This window comes from Chaetura pelagica, unplaced genomic scaffold (assembly GCF_000747805.2).
Source record: "Chaetura pelagica isolate M959 unplaced genomic scaffold, ChaPel_1.0 scaffold657, whole genome shotgun sequence".
Taxonomy (NCBI): Eukaryota; Metazoa; Chordata; class Aves; order Apodiformes; family Apodidae; genus Chaetura; species Chaetura pelagica.
The window spans coordinates 663,415-681,088 of record NW_009953931.1 but is presented as its reverse complement, the minus strand read 5'-3'; the positions used below and the strand labels follow the sequence as shown (position 1 = coordinate 681,088).

General features: G+C 38.5%; 1 protein-coding gene across 3 annotated transcripts in view; it reads left to right on the top strand.

Annotated features, from left to right (window-relative positions):
* The window catches only part of CLASP2 (cytoplasmic linker associated protein 2), a 137,946-nt gene that overhangs the window by 5,932 nt on the left and 114,340 nt on the right, over positions 1-17,674 (top strand). For all 3 annotated transcript variants that reach the window (XM_010001702.1, XM_010001699.1, XM_010001700.1), the window contains exon 2: positions 8,443-8,521. In XM_010001702.1, coding sequence (XP_010000004.1) covers positions 8,443-8,521 — 79 coding nt within the window. The remainder of the gene's footprint in view (positions 1-8,442; positions 8,522-17,674) is intronic.

Here is a 17,674-nt window from a genome sequence, read left to right as displayed (position 1 = left end):
GTGGTGCCTCGTGCCATTGTTGCTCTGATGCGAGTGCTTGTGAGGCTGCACAGTAAATAGGCTCAGAGAAGAGATCTGGCTGAGAAAATGCTTTTCCTTGCTCATCTGTTGGACATGTTTCCTGAAGTGGTTTACTATTCAGCTGCATGATTGTTTGTCTTCTCCCAGTAGAGGAGCTCCTGCAGATGCAGGACTAAGTAGCAGAGAATGGGAATCACTGTATGTTAAATACAATTTAAGCAAGAGGAAATGGGAAAGAGAATAAGAGACCTTGGGCACGAAAATAATTACTTTCTTTTGGAAGTACTAAGTCCTAAAATAAAGTGTTTCTTTGTTTTTCTTCATCAACATGCTTAGAAAGGCTTTCAAGTGCAGTTTTCTCTGGGGAGAAAAAAGCTTTTTGGTGTTTTTTTTTTTTTTTTAAATTATATATTCCAGAGAGAAATACTGTACATTTCATTGCCTTCCCACTGAGTCTTGCTTTTAAAGGGACTCTTGTCTTCAAACGTTTTGCACTGCAGCACATAAAGTTTAAGCCAGACAATCTCAAAAAGAAAATGGCTTAAAATATCAGGTCTTGCTGTATTATGTACTTTTGGTTTATGCTCCCTATCCATGGAACAATATTTATGAAAAAACTATAGCAATGGCCAAGGGTAGAACATCTGATGTACAAATGAAACAAACTGTTGATACTCCTGTAATGGATCAAGCTGGAAGCAGTACATAACACATTCAGAGTAGTGACTGCTGTATTGTTCACAGAATAAAGAATAATCTGGAGACCACACTTGCCGTCTGAATTCACTTTCAAGATCATTTGAGATTTTTAAATAACAGAAGGCTGCAAGCATTTTTCCAGTAACTATTTTGAGTGATACACTAATGTGTTCTTCAAAATTGGGCAGATGTTTCTTAATCCGCAGGGAAGGAATCTTGCAGTTCCCATCATGACGAAAGCGCAGTAAAACAGATATTATTTTTTAATAAGCTTTAAACTTTATATGGCAGCACTGTGCTTGCTTGTTTTGGCAGCTGTACAGGACCTCCCAGATCTATATGCCTGTGAAGAATGACTTCTGGAGAAACCCATGTCTTTTTACTGCTGAACTACACTCATCAGTCTCTGCATAAATATGGGCAATTCATTCAGTAATCCTCTGGTAGTGCGGTTACTTGCTCTGTGAAAATTATTTGTGGTTGGCCATCACAGAAGGATAACAAAAGGAAGATGATCATAAGAAGTTTGGTAGTGTGTACCCTTTTTGAGAATTTGAGGGTTTCAACTGACTTGTAGGTTTGACAGCAGAAAAGATGTGATCCTCTCAGGAGTATTGTCCAAATTATAGTAGGTCCCCTCTTTTCTGCCTTGGTGAGGCCACATTTGGAATACTGTGTCCAGTTCTGGGCCCCTCAATTCCAGAAGAACAGGGAACTGTTTGAAAGAGTCTAGCACAGAGCCACCAAAATGACTAAGGGAGTGGAACATCTCCCTTATGAGGAAAGGCTGAGAGAGCTGAATCTCTTTAGCTTGGAGGAGGGGAGAGAGAGGGGTGACCTCATCAGTGTTTACAAATATGTTAAGGGCAATGGAGGATGGAGCCAGGCTTTTTTCAGTGATGTTCAGTGATAGGACAAGGGGCAGTGGGTGCAAACTGGAACATAGGAGGTTCTATGTAAACATCAGAAAAAACTTCTTTACTGCGAGAGTGACAGAGCACTGGGACAGGCTGCCCAGAGAGGCTGTGGAGTCTCCTTCACTGGAGACATTCAAAACCCACCTGGATGCATTCCTGTGTGATGTGCTCTAGGTGACCCAGCTCTGGCAGGGAGGTTGGACTAGATGATCTTTCAAGGTCCCTTCCAACCCCTAAGATTCTGTGATCCTGTGGTAGTTGAAAAATATTGCTTTGGGATCAGTAAACTTTCATCTTTAGGTAGAGGAGGCTTCACATTTGTCGAAGAACTTGCAACTCAAATAGTTGAGCTTGAAGTCTTTGTTAGATTACCAGCAACCCCTCTCTCTCCTTGCAACATGAAACAATGAGATACACGTTTAAAAAAACCACAAAACAACAAACTCTTACAGATGAAAGAAGCAGGAGAATAGAAATAATGCTTTCTTGTCAGCTAAAATATCTGAAGTATAAATTACATGTGTGGTAGCTTCAGCAGCTGGGACTGCAATTCTAGCTCTTGTCAGCAGAGGCAGCTGCCCAGCTGATGCTAAGTGGGAGGATAGCAGGAATTCATTCTTTTTTACAAGGAAGAATGGAGTCTGAAGATGATGTGGCTGGGACTGAAGAACCACATGGGTTAAAAAAAATGACCCAGGAAAACTGAAGCATCCTTCTGTCTATGGAGCCAGGGGCAGTTTCTGGTATCTGTGCAAGCTTTGGGGTTAAAATGAGGAAATGGAATATGGCTAGATCTCAGAGAATGTGGAGTGGGAAACAGTAAAGGGAGCAAAGGATGATTTCGTATCCTGTGAAATAGGAGAAAAGTGTGTTCAGGGAGATGAGTAAAGAGAACTTGAAATAAAAACTCCAAGAAGTGAAGGAGAGACTGCACATACATACATGTTTTTGTTTGAAGGTTAGCTGCTTGAGAGATGCTTGAGATTCTTTGAGAAGTGTCACAGTTTGACTCAGGTCCGACAACAATGCTCTCAATCCCCTCCCAGGTAGGGAAGGAGAGAGAGAAAAAGAGAGAGACTTGGCTGGATTGAAAACTAAACTACACAGCTTTAATTAAAACACTAATAAATGATACAAGAAAATATATACAATTATATACAGATATATTCAGGTATGGGCAAAAGCCTCTCGCCTCCCCCCACCCCAGCAACTCCCACAGCACTTCCCTGAACTAGGAAGAGTCCCGAGGAATCCCAGAGCTGCTGCTGGAGAAAGCACAGAGTGATGAAGGTCAGGAGAGCTTGAGCCTAAGGGTCGATGGTGGTGGATGAACAGAGTCCTCCTTGGACGCCGGCCATGGACGGAAGAGAAGGGAAGAAGAAGGAGAAAGGAAGTTGTCTTCTGTGATCTCTGACCTTCCTTTGAGCTTACGTAGATATATGGAATGGAATATCTCTGGCCAATTTTGCTGTCTGTCTAACTCAGCCTCCTACGGGGGGGTCACAGATCTCCCCATAGTGTCTGAGCTGGCAGAGTGCAGGTGCGGCCTTGAAGCCTCAGTAGTTAGAAAAACATTCCACTGTCTTATCAGCCTAGCAGAACACACTGTTGCTAGTTAAAAGAAAGCTTACTGAAGGAAAAAAAATCAGTAAAAAGAAAAATTGGCTTCATCCTGGCTCAAACCAGGACAAGAAGGTACACCTTTGGGCTTGGCAGACAATACTTATGAAAAAGTAATAAACTCTTGGTGTTCTTGCCTGTGTCTTGTTCCAGCATTGCAGTGCTGGAACAATGCTTGTTCTTGCAGGGTGTTTTTGTTTGGCATGCTGTTGTTGTGTTTGTCATTTGATTGTTAGTGATAACCACAGCTGTCCCCATGGTGACAGGAAGTCCAGTTCCTTAACTTCATTCTTTTGGAGTTCCAGATAGTGGCCTCCGTAATTTCCCCATTAGATTCTCATGACTAGTTTGCAGATTGCAGTCTGCAGAATCTGTTTTTCCAAATACAGTTCACAGGTCCTATGAACAAATCCAAGGGCATTTGTATTAAGGTCGTTTGGCAATTTATGTAACTAGAAGTGGTTTCCTGGTAGTATCCTGCCCCCAAAGGTCCCCCACAGGGATGGGAAATCACAGTGAGAATAATACTAAGTATGCGTAGTTAACCAGGTATGGTTTGAAGAACAGTATTTCTTTTCCTAGCAAAGGGTTAGATGCCTGCAAGTTGCCCACAGAAGAACAGTGGGCAGTGCTGGAAAGGGTACACAGAAGGAGATCTGGGAAAGAAACGAGCAGTAGAGCAAGAAGTAGGCTCCATTCCTAATCACTGGCTGAATTAATAATCACGTTTTGGTTGAAACATCTTCATTTCCCTTAAGAGTCTGATCCTTTCCAGAACAGATCAAGTATTTCTTGGTTGGGTTGGTAATTTTGTTGTGAGCTGGGAAGCCAAGGACAGTCTTAAATACTGGCTTGTTAAAGAGTAGCTCAACAACTAACCAACTACAACTCAAGCCAAAATGTCTTTACTGCTTTGAACTTCAAAAGCAGTGTTTAAATGCATCAAACAATAGTGAGCTGATGAATCAGTCCCATCATACAAAGGCTCTTTCTAGGCAGCAGGCAAAAGGCTTAATGAATGCAGAGTAAGAAACAGATCCAATGATTTGAATCCCAGAAAAAACACATCCCTCATTGAAGCTGGTGGGGAAACAGCCATGATGCTATTGAGAGATTATTTTGTTGATAGTGAAGAGCCTGTGCTGTTACATGGTCCCACACAGTGTCTGAGAGTTTGGAATCTTTTTCTTGCAGATCTGTTCTGCCTTGGCTTGTGATTTATTTTAATTTATTTTTTTAAAATGTTGCTCATGTGACCCATATTAGTTGTTAAGGTCTTCTTCCAAAGGGATGGAATATGCTACACACATTATATCTACCAGGAGGTGCTGAAACTCAGAACACTGTGTATTAAAACAGAGAAATATTAAAACTTATTTGCAAAAACAAGAGACAGTTTGGTATTCTCTACAGTAGTATGCTTTAACTGACTTGTTTTGAAACGTGAAATGAGAACCAATGTTTTAGCCAGAGTGGTTTCCCATTACTTCTAGCTTGAGGTCACATATTACTTTCTTGCTCTGCAGTTACCATGATGTTACATACCAATTATCTTTTCGAAGTTGCAGGCCTTAGAGGAGTTTGTATGAGCTAAAGAATAACCATCATATTGTAGGTAGAGGATTGCTGGTAGTAACCTGTTCTGTTACCTCTTATCTGTAAAGGCTCGTTTAGTAGCTGTTAAAGAGGTGAGAATTGCATGAAAGTGTTACCTATTTTTGCATTTCTTAAGGGCAGCAGGAGTCTCTTACCTTAGTCTGACTTAGAGGGGAACATTTAAAAGTTCTATTTGATCCCCGGCAGTTGGAACTATATATTTTCATACAGTAAGGACATCACAAGACAAAACTACTCATCAGGTATTTAAATTGATAGTATTTACTGCAGTGGTGCTTTTTTTTTTTTTTTTTCCCCACTAATTACTGAAGGAGAACCCTGTTGCATTCATTAAAAAAATCTTTGGTAGGCAGTCACAAAGATCCACCACCATATTGACAACTTCTTGAATGGTTAATCAAGATAAATGAGACTTTATTATGAGAGGTGATAAAAACTTCACCCATTCACAGAGAGAGATAGAAACATATGGAATATGCAGGCATTATCTTGGTGTTCTTGACCAAAATAAAATACTCTTAGACAAATGCAATATAAGTGGTTGGATACGTAGGCAGTAACAGTCATGGTAGGATGAATAGCCATTTCTCTGATAGTTATCAAGCTTCTGAACCTTAGGTATATGGATTTACAGTTATTCCATATAGGCAGTGTTTTTACTCAGGTGAGACTTCAGAAAGAAACCAACCCTGCTGCCTTCCCCCCCCCAAGCCAACTAACCAAACAAAAGAAAAAGGGGGAAAAAAATCCCACAAAAAACTGCTCCAAACCCTAAACTCTTAAGTACTGGAGGAATTCATCAAGAAACATTCCCCATCTTACTCCAAACTCTTCTTTGGGACTATTAAAGAGTAGATCTGTAGTAAAAAAACCCAACAGCCATCTGTGCTTTACTTGTTTAAATCTCTGAGCTGAGCTGCTGTTAAGAGGGGTAGAGGTCTTCAAGAGAGATTTTAGAAAGACAATCAAACGTGCAGAGGAGAGACTCCGTAATTACCTTTACAGAAGGGAAGGCTGTGATTTGTATGAAATACAGGAATGGGGAAGGTTATCTTAGAAGTTGTCACTGAAAGGCCAGTCTAAGGTGGGGCTCTTAGTTAGGAAGCAGAAGAAGCATAGACAGACAATGTATATCCAGAATGTGTATTTCTTTCAGACATTACTTTTTAGATTGAGATTGTTTCGGGTCTTGTATAGCTTGACTATTTGAAAAAGAACATTAAAGGGAAGAGCTTTAGGGAAGCCTTCACAGTACCATAAAGGATGACTTATGTTTTTTTTTTGTCTAAGTAAGTTATCAATTAGAGTATTCTGTTTACTCATCCTAAGCAGTAGATGCAGTCACTTGGCAATATATTAATTTAAGCCAGTGATGCCATCCACTTATATTTGCTGTTCTCTATTTGAATATGTAATGAATGAAGTTTTGTACCGCCTCTTTAAAGGTTCTATTGTATATATTGTATACTCAATGTATTCAAATTTGCTTAATTATGCAGTTGCTCCAGATCGATTTTAAAAGGATCATATTTATCTAGTTTCCTTTGAAAACATGGCTCACGTGAGCCAGTGTGCATGGGCCATGTGGATTCACATTAATTTCCAGTGAATTTTTTTTGGCCTGTTACCTAGTGTGGACAATTGTGACAGATAAGCATCTTAAGGAAACAGAGTTGTCCAAGAAAATGTGGTTCCAAGTTTTATGAAAACAAATAGCTGACAGAAGAGAGTAATTCTGCTTATGTTTTTGTGGGGAAAAATTTGCAGTGAGTTTTTTGCTGAAAGATAAAGAGGAGGAAAAACTGTCAGAATGTCCAAGTTTGGGAGGTCCTTCCTTTGGCATTTGCACCTTCATGGCCAGCAAATTGACTGAAGTACAAGATGTGAATATGTAGGTTCTCGTCTTCATAAGGAACTATTATAGGGAAATAAGAATGGAGTCTTAGTATGCAGGATAGTTAAGAGTGGAAAAATTATCTTGTTAAAATTTCTTTAACTAGTCACTTCTGATAATGTTTCTTTTCTGTATTAGGGGATATTTTCCTCTCATGTAATTTTTCTTTGTAGTTGGGAACTTCTTCACAATTTCAGTAGTATTTTGATCTTCTTCTTTTATTTTTTTTTTTTTTTCAAGAACAAAAAAAAATTCCCCGGCTTAATAAGCTTAAATTTCCAGTGAATTTTTTTTGGCCTGTTACCTAGTGTGGACAATTGTGACAGATAAGCATCTTAAGGAAACAGAGTTGTCCAAGAAAATGTGGTTCCAAGTTTTATGAAAACAAATAGCTGACAGAAGAGAGTAATTCTGCTTATGTTTTTGTGGGGAAAAATTTGCAGTGAGTTTTTTGCTGAAAGATAAAGAGGAGGAAAAACTGTCAGAATGTCCAAGTTTGGGAGGTCCTTCCTTTGGCATTTGCACCTTCATGGCCAGCAAATTGACTGAAGTACAAGATGTGAATATGTAGGTTCTCGTCTTCATAAGGAACTATTATAGGGAAATAAGAATGGAGTCTTAGTATGCAGGATAGTTAAGAGTGGAAAAATTATCTTGTTAAAATTTCTTTAACTAGTCACTTCTGATAATGTTTCTTTTCTGTATTAGGGGATATTTTCCTCTCATGTAATTTTTCTTTGTAGTTGGGAACTTCTTCACAATTTCAGTAGTATTTTGATCTTCTTCTTTTATTTATTTTTTTTTTTCCAAGAGCAAATAAAACTTCCCGGGCTTAATAAGCTGGTGGACAAATGGTGTGATCTGAACTGCTAACAAAGACAGTATTAGCTTCTTGCAGTTGTTTTCTTTTGAGAGTTTGGAAAACTATGTAATGACCTTAGTGGATGAGCTAAGTTGCCAGATTGAAGTAAGCTCTTAGCGCCTGGGAAATCGTTTAAACCGTGTTTTTTTCCCAGTCTCTATTAATACTTATGTTTGAGGGTTTTGTTAGTTTTGCATTTTGTTTGCTTTTTCTGAATCTGGTAACTGTGTACACCCACCCACCTTCTTTGGTTGTTAAGACATTCTATTTTATTTCTTTCAGCAGATTAGAAACCTGGTAGAGGAGGTAAGGCCTAAAGCCTTACTGGTACCTGTTTCAAAGGAATTTTGATTTTGAATTAATATTGAGTTAGATCTCTAGAGTAATTTTTTAAAGAAAATTAGGGACAGAAGTGAATATGGTTCTAATACATAATCCAGAGAGGGGAAAAGAAGGCATTCTTTCAACTGCTTACTCCTCATAATTATTAGTTTTAATAATTTGTAGTTGAAAATACTGAAACATTGGATCTGTAATATTTATCTTCTTTCTGGTTTAAGACAAGTACTGAAAAAATCTAAATTGCTCAGGTATATGTAAATATACTTGATCCATTACGAATATATTCTGATAACGTTGTCTTAATGAAAGCCTTCAAGGAATGATCAGCTCTCTGATTGGAGCTTTAATTTATCTTTAGGTTAAGATACAGTCTTTCAGCATGCTAGCATATATGTCTAATTTCTTTAAAACATATTCTAAAGAATAATTTAGTTATCTGTTTTTTATATCTAATGCTTTTGTTTCAACAGGTAGCATTGCTGGGATTAGATGTTTTAGGTGCCTTTGTCAGCAGACTATCAGGACGCTTTAAATCCTATATAGGAACTGGTAAGTGAAATACAACTGTTTTATTTTTTCATAAGACCAAAAAGTAAGAGAGAGACCCGCCAGCTCCCCTCCTCTCCACCCAGCAGCTGAAGCACAACATGTTGAAACCTTTCTGAATTAATTATAATATATTGGTAGGCATCTTATTGCTAATGTTGGAATGTAAATAATTTTGTATTAATTTGTAAATATTAATTTGCCATTAAATAATTGATTTCCATCTGGTAGCTGGAGATGTTTTAAATGTTTCAGGAAAATCTCTTAAGTAATTAATTTTATGCTATAGTTGCTTACCACTCCCCAAGACAGTAACCTGAAAATGACATTGGAACGTGTTACCATTAACTTGTGTTAAAGATAGAAGGTTTTATTTGCAGATAATTTTAATTAGACCCTTACATCTGCTGAAGCCAGTCAGAGGGCTGTGTAGTCCACCTCCTGTTAGGTAGCTGGATTGTTGCTTTTAGTAGTCTAAACTCTTTATGATATGAAAAAAAAGTGTTAACTGCTACTCTCGTGTGAAATGTTTACTGAAACAAATTTCAGATCAATGGTTCTACGTGTGCCTGAGTATGAAATAATTTTTCTGGGAGGTGTGTGCAAACTATGCTCCTTAACTCACTTTCCTGCTGTCCTTGAAAAGAGATAGTGGTACTAGGGCATTAACATCGGTGTTGTATCACTGGCTGTTTTTAATAGAAGTATCTAGCTTAGTGTCCTTTTCCAAAATCTGTGTGAATTATTTTCTATCTTGTTCCCACTTCCCCAGCTATTTCAAATTGTCTGTCAAAATGTTAGGCTTGCTCTTCTTTACATGTCTACTTTTGTGCTTAAGACTTAAGAAATCTGCAAAAACGGAAAGCTGAAGAGTACAAAGAATAGTTTCTGACAAGGTACTGACTACATTAATTTGAAGCATGTTTTGGGATGCTGTAGAACTACTGCAGTAGAAAATCTGTTCTGTTGCAGAGTATTTTTTTTTGGCTGGTTAGTTTTGTATTGGAAGCATGTAAGGGAACTTGAGGTGTATTATGCTACGTAGAGTATTGATTTCTGAATAGTCTCTGAAGCTACAAACAGTGCTAAGCTTCAGAGTTTCTGTTTTGGTTTATGTTTTAGTGGTTTATAGCTCTGAAAATTAGAGTATATTCATTAAATATTGGAGATTTTTTTTTCATTTCTTCTATTTGTGTTTTGTGGTTTAAGTGTGAAGTATTTGAGAATAGTTTGAAACATTCTTTTTTCACCCCAGTGTTGGAGTAGTTTGAGATAATGAGCAGATTAAATATTTAAATTTCAGTGCTTAGTTGTGTGTACATTTGAGAAAGAGTAGTGCACTGAGTGCCCATCGAACCTGTGTAACATCAATAGACATTTGAAGCTGTGTGTTCCAGAAGTACCCTTTAGAAAACCTGAGTAGTAGTGCCTTCAGCTGAAATTGGTCTTCTGAGCATCTTTGGAATCAAGACCTGTAGAGTACATTATGCTGAATATGCAAGTCTGTTGTTCATTATAATCTTTTACATAAGCCTAACAGATGCTGAGACGTTAGTCTCTGTAAAGGCAGAAAAACCCCTTTATTTTAAGTAACTTTTAAAAAGAGTGATCTCTAGTATGAATTTTCTCCAGTTGGTAGCTCTCTAAGAGACAAACAAGATTTGGATTATTTTCAGTTTTTGTCCATGAAGCAGTAATAAAAAAAACTTTACTGTAAATGTCTGGGAGTGCAGGTAGTCAGGAATTCATGAGTGGAGTTGAAAGCACAATGGTGAGCAAGAAAACTGATTCCTTCAACAAAAACTTAAAGAACCAGCAGTTTCCCAAGTAATGTTCTGTTGACTCCACACATTTGGCTTCTAAAGTAATCAGAGAGTAACTCCATTAAGTCAGACGAAAGACTTGTGTCTGACAGTAATCTGTTTGCAAACTCCTGAGAAGAAAGTAAGGAGAGAACGAACACGCAGTGATAACTTCCTCAGTATGACCCCCTATCTCTCTGCAGTCCTGCCGTTTAGGGCCAGCTGGGGCAGATGGTATCTTCAGTGTCTCCCTTGTCACCCTTTTTTCCTACTGTTTTATCTGGTTAGTTTTTGAACCCACATTTTCCAGTCTTCTGTAGTAATGCTTAATTATGCAAAATTCTCATTTTGGACTGGCTGCCTAATTACTTGATTGATGCTTGCTAGATCTTGTGTTAGAGAGGTGAACCACCATTTCTTACCCTCTTGACTTCCAGTCTTCATTTTGTGGATCTTCGCTGTCTCACTCCTTTGCTGTTTTTCCTCCATCCCGCGCCAGCTGAGAGTCCTGGCCTAATTGTTTTGTGTATACACATGGTTCCAGAGTTTTTATTGTTCTTATTTCCCCTTTCAGTGCCTCTCTTGTAGTGCTGTTGAGTTGAGGAGGCCATAACAGCACAGGTGCAGCATATGTTTACAGTGGCATAATTATGTTTAGGTTTTTTATGTCATCTGTTACTTTTGTAATTATTGATAATCCATGACTTTTTTACATTGCAACTTCCTGAAAATTAATATATTAATGAGGCTGTCTGTTCTAACAACCTGTCTCCTGTGCATTGATGGTTGGTTTAGGGTCCACTGTCCAGTGTGGTGTATCTTTTTGCACCTTTATTATGTAACCTTCCTTCCTGTGAGGCTTCTTCTTGAGAATTATATGAAAATCCAACTGCACTGTGTTAGCTGAGTTGCCTTCTGCAAAGCTCTTCTGCAGAAAGCTCTTGAAAGTTTGAGGTACCACTTCTTTTTATACGTGCTGGTATTATCTTTTCTTTGCCATAGATGACCATGTTGTACTAACTAGCTAGAGTGAGTTCTTCACAGATGCCAAAATAAAACATTTGTAGAATTACTTAGTTAGGAAAAGACCCTTAAGATCACGTGCAACTGTAAGCCTAACACTGCTGAATCCACCACTAAACTATGTCACCAAGTGCCACATTTACATGGCTTTTGAGTACTTCCCAGTATGGTGATTCCACCACTTTCATGGGCAGTCTGTTCTGATGCCTGGTAACTCTTTCAGTGAAGAAAGTGTTTCTAATATGCGATCTAAATATCTCCCCTGGCACAACGTGAGGCCATTTCCTCTTGTTCTATCACTTGTTACTTGGAAAAACAGACCAACCCCTGACATGCTACAACCTCCTTTCAGGTAGTTGTAGAGAGTGATAAAGTTTCCCCTTCAGCCACCTTTTTTCCAGACTAAACAATTGTAGTTCTCTCTTAAGACTTGTGCTCTAGACCCTTCCTGAGCTTCATTGCCCTTCTCTGGACTTGGTCCAGCACCTCAATGTCTTTGTTGTAGTGAAGGGCTCAAAACTGAACATAGTACTCAAGCTGCAACCTCACAATGCTGAGTACAGGGGAACAATCACTTCCCTACTCCTGCTGGCCACACTTTTTCTGGTATGAGCCAGGATGCCATTGGCATTCTTGGCCCCCTGGGCATGCACTGCTGGCTCATATTCAGCTGGCTCTCAACCAATACCCACAGGTCCTTTTACTTTGCACAGCCTTCCAGCCACTCTACCCTAAGCCTTTAGTGTTGCATGGGATTATGGCCCCAGTGCAGGACCCAACACTCAGCCTTGTTGAAGCTCATAGAACCGGCTTTGGCTCATCGATCCAGCCTGTCCAAGGTTCCTCTGCAGATCTTTCCTACCCTTAGGCAGACACTCTCACCCAACTTGGTGTTGTCTGTGAACTTACTGAGGGTGCACTCGATTGATAAAGACAATAAACAGAACTGAGCCCTGGGAAGCACCACTTGTGACTGGCCACCAGCTGGATTTAACTCCATTCACCACAGGTCTTTGAGCCTGGCCATCCAGCCAGTTTTTTTACCCAGCAAAGTATATTACCCATCCAAGTGGTGAGCAGCCAGTTTCTCCAGTAGGATTCTGTGGGGAGTTCAAGTTTTAGATGTAACGATGTTTTAGATGTAACCTCTCTATTACATGTGGATAATGAAAGTTGCTTAGAAGTAGGAAAAAATAAGCTTCCCCTGCCCCCTCCCCCCTGAAAAAACTCCAACAACCTTCTACAAAGTTTCCACAGTTACACATTTGAGAAGAATCATCTATGCAAACTGCCATTTTAACATTTTTCATTCTTATCATGGTTATGTCTAGTTAGGTCATTGCTTGGTCTATCTCCACATGAAGTTTTAGTGGTATTTTATATGGTGGGCATTTACTTCTGTTCTGGTCAGACATATGTGAGTTTATTATTTCTCTAAGACAAGCATAAGAGAACTTTTCTTGGCAATTTAATTAGTACTTCAAAATTTTCAAATAGTGAAGGAAGATGCATATGTAAAATACCTACTTACTCTATTTTCAATCTTCTTTAAAATACAAGGAATCCTACTTTTTTTGTGAAGTTTCACTTTTATAGCTGTATTTTGTAATAAAATACCCAGAACCTTAAATGTATTTTTGTCCTAATGAAGAGTGTTACATTTTGGTGACCCTGAGATGTTTTTATTCATGATTTAGACCTCAGTAAACAAAGGAAGTATAATAGTGTATTCCCCAACTATAACAGCAAAACATATTTTCCCCCTGTTTAATTTCCTGTTTGGTTATGATGGGGATAGATTTCTTTAAGTGCAGAGAAAAGTAAGTTATGTCACTGAATATTCATCCCAATAAGCACTGCAGGCTGTTTGCAAAGAAGTAGAAAACACTAATGCTTTATTATTTCCATCTTTATAGCCTACACATAAATCAGATTTGGGAAAAACCAATACAATAGTTGTAGGACAGATGCTATCCAGTATTCTGAAGAGCATGTTACTGATCTTTGTATTCAAGTGTAATGCCTGATAAGACACTTAATTCAGTTTCCTAGGCAACAATCTAATGTTGCAGTAACTTTCTTCCAAGGTGTGTTATCTTTTTACGATTAATCACATTACATGCTCTCTGCAGCTGGCATCAGTGTTCTGGGAACTTGGACATGCAAATTTGGAATTTCATTTTTAGTACTTTTCAGTGCTTAAAAATACTTTGCATGCAATGAATGCCAGGGTATGTATTAGTTCATAAGTCGTTGTGGCTACATTCTGGGAAAAAAAAAAAAAAGCTGGTTAAGGAGTGTTTGAGTGTTACAACTTTCAGTATTTAAAACTATGGCTTGTTCTGTGATTAAAAGTGATTATGTAAGAGTACATAATTACCTGTCATAATCTCTTTTCCCAGGTGACGGCATTAATTACTAAAATATATCAGAAGTAAAAGAGTATATTAGGATTATGGGTACATGGGTCTAGATGATAAGAGTTTCAGGGAAAATCTCTACTCATGCTTGTAGTTTCACTTTTTAAAAGGAGCAAATACTATTTTGCCTTCCTATTATTTTTAAAGGAATAGGGAAAAAAGTTGTAATAAAGGTGTATGGAATCTGTTTCAGTTTTAAGATGTGAAACCGATTTTGGAGTGTTTAAATTCTTTCCCAGGAGGCTTCTAGAAGCTATGGAAAAATCTTTAAATTAGACTTTTCAGAATAATTTAAATGCTCTTCCAAATTTGTTGTAATAATTAGACATGCAAGTATGTTGCCTTATTAATTTTAAAGCGGTTGTAAGGACTTGCAATGTGTGTTAATTTTTTGAGTGAATTTGGATTAAGAGCTTATACCTTTTAAGCTTATTCTTTGGTATAAGAATTTGGAACTACTTGTTTGAGTAAGACTGCATTCAGGTAAGTGACACCAAAGTTCTTAATTTTTGCTTTTTATTCTGCCTAATTATTACAATTTTTGGATGGAAAAGAATAGTACAGTTTAATGAAGATGTCACTCTTCATTAAGTGGCTTTAATGATATATGGAGAACTCCTTTCCTCAGTGCCGTGAAAACCAGGAACAGTTTTAGCCTGAGCTACCTTGGGTATATTGCATGTAGAAAAATACTGGATCTGCAGGTTTTAGGGACTGGCTGATTTTTGTTGGGTTTTTTGTTTTAATTTGTTGAGATGTTAAAATGTTGAGACATAAGGCATGATCCCTTGTAGGATTCCAGATTACAAATGCTTGCAGAACACTAAACAGAAAACCAGGAATAATTTAGGTTGGAAAGGACCTTCAGGATCATCTGGACCATGTTTTTGCTAAAAGTATGTCCAACCTGAGATGTTAGAAAAAACTTGAAAATCAAATAATTGAAGACATTTAATTGCTCAAATAATATTAAACAAGCTTTTCTATTTATGTAAGAGTCTTGTCTCAAAGATACCTTGTTGCATCTAAATGCAAGTCAGGTGTTTTGTCTGATACTGCCTTTTCGTTTTATTGCTTGTTGACCACAGGAAAAGCTGTGTTGTAGGAGTTGCTTATATCAGACTATTTTTAGTAAAGGCTTTCAGAGGGAAGTCCATTATTTGTGTGTTTTTGTCCAGAATAGATGTTTTTATTTGCTTGTACATTTTCAAATTTAACAAAAACATAAATTTCCTGCAACATCTCAGAACATTCTTAAATTTGTTTTGATTCTCTCTATAGCTAATTGCATAGCTGTTTTAAGCTATGACTTTTTTCATCTTAGTGACAGATTCCCTAAAGCTTTAAGTAAAAAAATTATCTGTGCAGCCTTTTAAAGCTTTTTATGTCCTGGCTGGCTGACACTGTAATTTATTAGTAGTGGGAATGTGAAGTGATCCATGCTTGAATGATAGGCTGTGATTTAGAATACCATCTGCTTGCTGTCTATGGGCATTTCACTGTATGACACCTTGAAATGCAGTGCCATTGGTTAAGAGAATTCCTCTCCTGCTTGGTTTTTGTCTGGTTCTAAGTAATACTAGTTCTGAGAGAACCTACCCCAGAGCTAAAGAATTTCTGATGATGACATGAATATTGTTCTGTAGCATCTAGTTTTCCTGCTGGTCTAATACACCTCTTGAAACTCTTTGGACTTACAGGCTCTCTTCTCATATTCTTGAGACCAAGAACTTGGCAGATTCATGCATGTATCATATAAAAAAAAAGGGTTTGTTTTTTTTTCTCCACCAGTGGAGAAAGTGGAAAAGTACATCTGGCCAATCCTATTGCTTTTCTTAATTGACTCCTGAAGAAACCCAAAGAGGCACTTTAATGTCTGAGGTGACTTTTTATTAAACTTGCTTTGGTATCTTGTGGGGGAGAGGAGAGTATCGGGAGAGAAGCAGTGAGGTTCTCTGAGTCCCTGCTAATGATTTTTTGCTCAGAAGTAGCCCATGACCATGTGGGTATGTCACACCACAGCCCTGTTGCTGGCCATGTAGGAAGCCTGTGTGGGATTCCTTTTTATCTTGTGCATCTTGCCGAGAAGAACAGAGGCTTCACTGGTTGCAGAGGCAGCTGTTTCCCTCCCTCCTTGCTAATGGCAGCTGTTTAATGTCCTTGCCTGAGCTGGCAAGGTTTCTGAGAAAACAAGGAAGATATTGCTGCCTAGGTTTAATCTGTTTCTGTCCTCAAAGCCTTTCCTCTTTTATGTCTAAGATAAGATGTGAGACTTTTTAGTAACAGACTTTTTACCAACACTGATGTTGTTTCCTTGGTAAAGATTCTCATTTGCTTAATGTTTTTTTGTAAATCTTTGCAGTAGAGCAGACGTGGTCTATCTAAAGTTGGTTCATTGAAATGGGTAGGTATGAGAGGCTATACATAAAATGGACACACCAAGAGTAGGTAGAAGTGATCAAGAGAGAAGGAATAGAGAGGGAGCTGTGAACTAAAAGGCTTCATATTTGTGTAATAACAGAAGGAACTCCTGTTAAAGTTTAACAAAAGGCAGTTGTTTGTACTACCTGTGGCATTCTTTGCTGCAGGGCATCATACAGTTAAAAAATTCATTGGGTGCCATTCTAGGCACTGCTGTGATTTACTTGTTTATCATCTTCAGTGCTGGTAGAGGAAATAAATGCTTAGTCTCTTGAGGCTGTATTCTGAATCCTCGGGCTGGTTTTGGCCTTAACTCTTGTATCTACTGTCCAACTGCTGGTGATACAAATTAATGTAATTATTTTATAAATGAAAACTTATTAAGGTCATTGCTAATGCTTACCTGTAATTAGTCCTTTGGGCTTAGGTGAGGTTTCTTATGAGAATGCAAAAGTTTCTTCTGCTCTGTGATTTTGGCTGGGCAGGATTAGAGAGCAGCAGGGAGAGGCCAGGAGGCTTGGAGTAGGGAATAGAAGAAGGGTCATCAGCAGATAGGATGCTGGGTTGGACCCAAGCATCTCAAATGTTGTCAGAATATTTAGTAAGGGAGGAGTGTTTCCCACTTGTTTGTCTGAAGGGCAGCTAACATAATTCAGCTTGGTTTTCACTATACCTCTCCCTAGATATGTCTAACTAGCGTTTGTAGAAAAAGTGATGAAGGCATTAGGAATTAAAATTGAAATATGCTTGGTGGAGATCCTCTTCTGGTTGAGCTTTCTGAAACTTTGTCAGTAGGCAATCAACTTCAGATACTTTTCTTTAGGAGCTTATTCTGACAGAAAAGATGAACTACCAAACGGAAAACAAGCTGTTGGTTGCCAGCATTCAACAGCCTTATTAATTTGTCTTATGCAAACATAATATATTACGCCTTATGGGGTCTTAAAGAAACTTGAGAATTTGGAGGGGGGGAAAGTCAAGCTAGCAGACATTTGGGTCCTTCAGCAGCTCCCACAGCAGGCTGTTCCTCTGTCAGAGCTACCCAAGTGACAAAGGCTGGGGTGTTCAGTAGCTGCACACACTGAAATCTGCAGGCTGTGTCATAGCTCAGTTTTAACTCGATGACCTCACCTCTGTTGAGCAGCTTCTAGTAGCTGTTTTCTGTGCTTGCCTGAGTGATTTGAGAGGAGCCCTGGTATCTGCAGCTCCGTCAACTGACTCAGTCGTGCTAATTAGTCACAAAGGAGCCGTGTTCCTGCAGGACTGACGCTCACTGTGTTCCCTTCTGTTAGAACAGCTTCTCAGTGGCTGTGTTTGTTTCCCTCTGTGTAAAGCAAGAGTTTCCTTCAGCTGCCCAACAGTCAGGTTAAAGTAGAAGACTTTACCAGTAACGAGTGGTACAGGCAAAAGGTCACTTTAGAAGTGCTGAAAATAGTAATGAAAAATACTGTTGGGAAGAAAAATGTAATCAATATGTGAGTGGAAATTTA